Source organism: Ananas comosus, unplaced genomic scaffold, assembly GCF_001540865.1.
Source record: "Ananas comosus cultivar F153 unplaced genomic scaffold, ASM154086v1, whole genome shotgun sequence".
Classification (NCBI taxonomy): Eukaryota; Viridiplantae; Streptophyta; class Magnoliopsida; order Poales; family Bromeliaceae; genus Ananas; species Ananas comosus.
This window is the reverse complement of record NW_017892054.1, coordinates 6,605-9,079: the sequence shown is the minus strand read 5'-3', so window position 1 is coordinate 9,079 and position 2,475 is coordinate 6,605. Positions and strand designations below refer to the sequence as shown.

The 2,475-nt window shown below is 31.7% G+C and overlaps 1 protein-coding gene across 1 annotated transcript; it reads left to right on the top strand.

Annotated features, from left to right (window-relative positions):
- The first annotated feature begins 1,396 nt into the window (after positions 1-1,396).
- On the top strand, positions 1,397-1,807 carry LOC109705291 (pentatricopeptide repeat-containing protein At1g15480, mitochondrial-like). Its single transcript, XM_020226028.1, has one exon. The coding sequence runs from the start codon at positions 1,397-1,399 to the stop codon at positions 1,805-1,807; it is 411 nt and encodes a 136-aa protein (XP_020081617.1).
- Positions 1,808-2,475: the final 668 nt, after the last annotated feature.

The window sequence follows — 2,475 nt, the reverse complement described above, 5'->3', positions numbered from 1 at the left end:
ATACTTTTTTTCTAGTTCCAGCTTATGCTCATATTTTTAATCCAAACAAAAAATACCCTTATTCTTATAAAAACTCATACTTATACCTATCCACGGTATAACTAGTTCCTACTAATTTCTGAATCAAACGAAGCCTTACGTCGTTTGGTTTGAGAATAAGCAAAAAGTGGGTATTGCGGGAATAGGTATAAATTGAGGTATAAGCCGTGATTAGATCAATTTTGTCTTTCGATGAAAATTGAGTTATTCATGGAAATAAGAAAAAATAGCGTTTGATTAGATAAGATGGAATAAGAATTAAAGTGGATAGTTATAAATAAAAAATAATAATATTATTCTTTTCTTTATATTAGAATTTGAATTTTTATATTTATATTTTAAAATTTAAAATATAAACTTTTAAATTTTTAAAATTCAAAATTAAAATTTAAAATTTTAAAATCTCAAATTTATAATTTTAAAAAATTTAAATTTTATATTTTAAACTTTAAACTTAAGATGAAATTTTAATTTAAAAATACAAAATATCAAATTCTAAATAAAAAATTTAAAATATCAAAATTTAAAATTTAAAATTAAACATTTCAAATTTTAAATTTTAAATTTTAAATTTTAAAAAATATAAATTTTAATTTTTAAACTTATAAAATTTAAATTTTATAATAAATTAAAAATTCTCTCACTCACTCTCTCTCTCTTCACGGGTGGAACAAGCTGGGTTATCCCAGCTTATTCCATCTTGAGGTGGGAACACTAGTTCCCACCGACCTGAATGGACTATTCTAAAATAGCCCATTAAAAAGAGAATTAGTATTCCACCACCTTTTTTTGTTTGCATTTGAAGAATAAGGGTGGAATTTGTCTTATTAGAGAACATTGAGCATCGACGAGAGGTGACAAAATTCCCCATTGCGCGGAGCGTAAGTCCAAAAACCCTTTTATTGCTTCTCCCTGTGCAAAAATAAATTATTACCAAAATTATTAGAGTTGCTTGAATTTTGAAATAGAGTTATTAAAATAATTTAACTTTACTAATAAAAAAAGGTAATGCTGAGGAGTTATTTCAAAATGACTTATAGTTGAGGGCACAGTATATTTAATTCTTATTAGATTAAAGTTTTATTTTAATAAATGTAATCTATTATATTTTTTAAAAAAATATATGCATAAAAAATTAATTAAAAAATTATCAGTTAAGCTTCAAATATTTTGTAATTAATAATATCAAAAATATTTTTTAATAAGAAAAAAATTGACCAACCGTCCCTAGAGCAAGTGGCAAAGGGCTTGGTTTCGAATCCTAGTTGATTTATATTTCCAGCTAAATTTATTTCTNTTGTTAAATGTATATGCAAATCATAAGCTTCTCACTAAGGGTAAGGAATTGGCAAAAAGGATGGGGGAGAATGGGTGCAGAATTGGCCCATTGACGTGGGACGCACTTGTGAAGCTCTATGTAAAAGCCGGGGAAGTAGAAAAAGCAGAATCAATACTGCAGAAGGTTGTGCAGGGTAAGAAGGGGAGACCGCTTTATGGCTCGTATGTAACTATTTTGGAAGAGTACGCTAAGAGGGGGGATATTCATAACTCGGAAAAGATATTTCGATGTATGAAGATGATGGACTATTTAGGAGGGATGGCACAGTACAAGTTGTTGCTTGAGGCTTATAAAAAAGCCGAGAAACCGGCATATGGATTTAGAGAGAGGATGAGGTCGGATAATATGTACCCTGGCAAGCAAATGCTGACACAGTTGGAAGAAGTTGACGCATTTAAAAAGAGATATATTTCAGAATCGATTGGCTGAGGAGGAATCTTTTCAAATTCATGTTTATGGGATAACAAAAGGATGGACTCCAGGTACTGATACTACATACCCTTATGAAGTTACTACACTTTTTGGTGCTGTAATTGGAATTCTTGGTTACGAAATGTACACATTAAACACCTTTTTTCGGATGAAGTAGCAGAGATATTATATTTTGATTCGTTAACGTTAAATTGTGATATCTTTCTTGGAGTTCGCATCTGTGTATACATATTTATAGACATATATATATTCATGTCACTGGTTGACATGAAATTGTTAGTATATACAGTAGTGGCCAATTTGTAATAGGCATTTATTGTGACATGAGGTTGCCATGTTAAGCTATCAATTGCGTAGTAAGTCTTTGTATTTGTCAAAAATCTTTAGCTCGCATTACTTAGCTTTGTTGTACATTGCAGTTGAAAGTAAACCCTCTTCTCTCTTTTCTGACAAAAAGTCTATTTGAACCGGTCTTGGACTCGAACCACCAGGGCGTGAGCCATCTGTCTCCGGTGAGCCAGCAATGGTGCAAGCTACCTGGCCGAGCCGACCAACGCAAAGGGCTTGAACATAGTATGCGCGGCTACTTCTTCAACAGACCCCCATGAGGGTTCAACGACAGCGGCGTCGCTACCACCGATGACCTCTATCTTGGAGCTCTTCTT

Bases quoted from the DNA above. Each gene is read 5' to 3' on its own strand.
- LOC109705291 (XM_020226028.1), top strand. From the start codon at position 1,397: ATGGGGGAGAATGGGTGCAGAATTGGCCCATTGACGTGGGACGCACTT.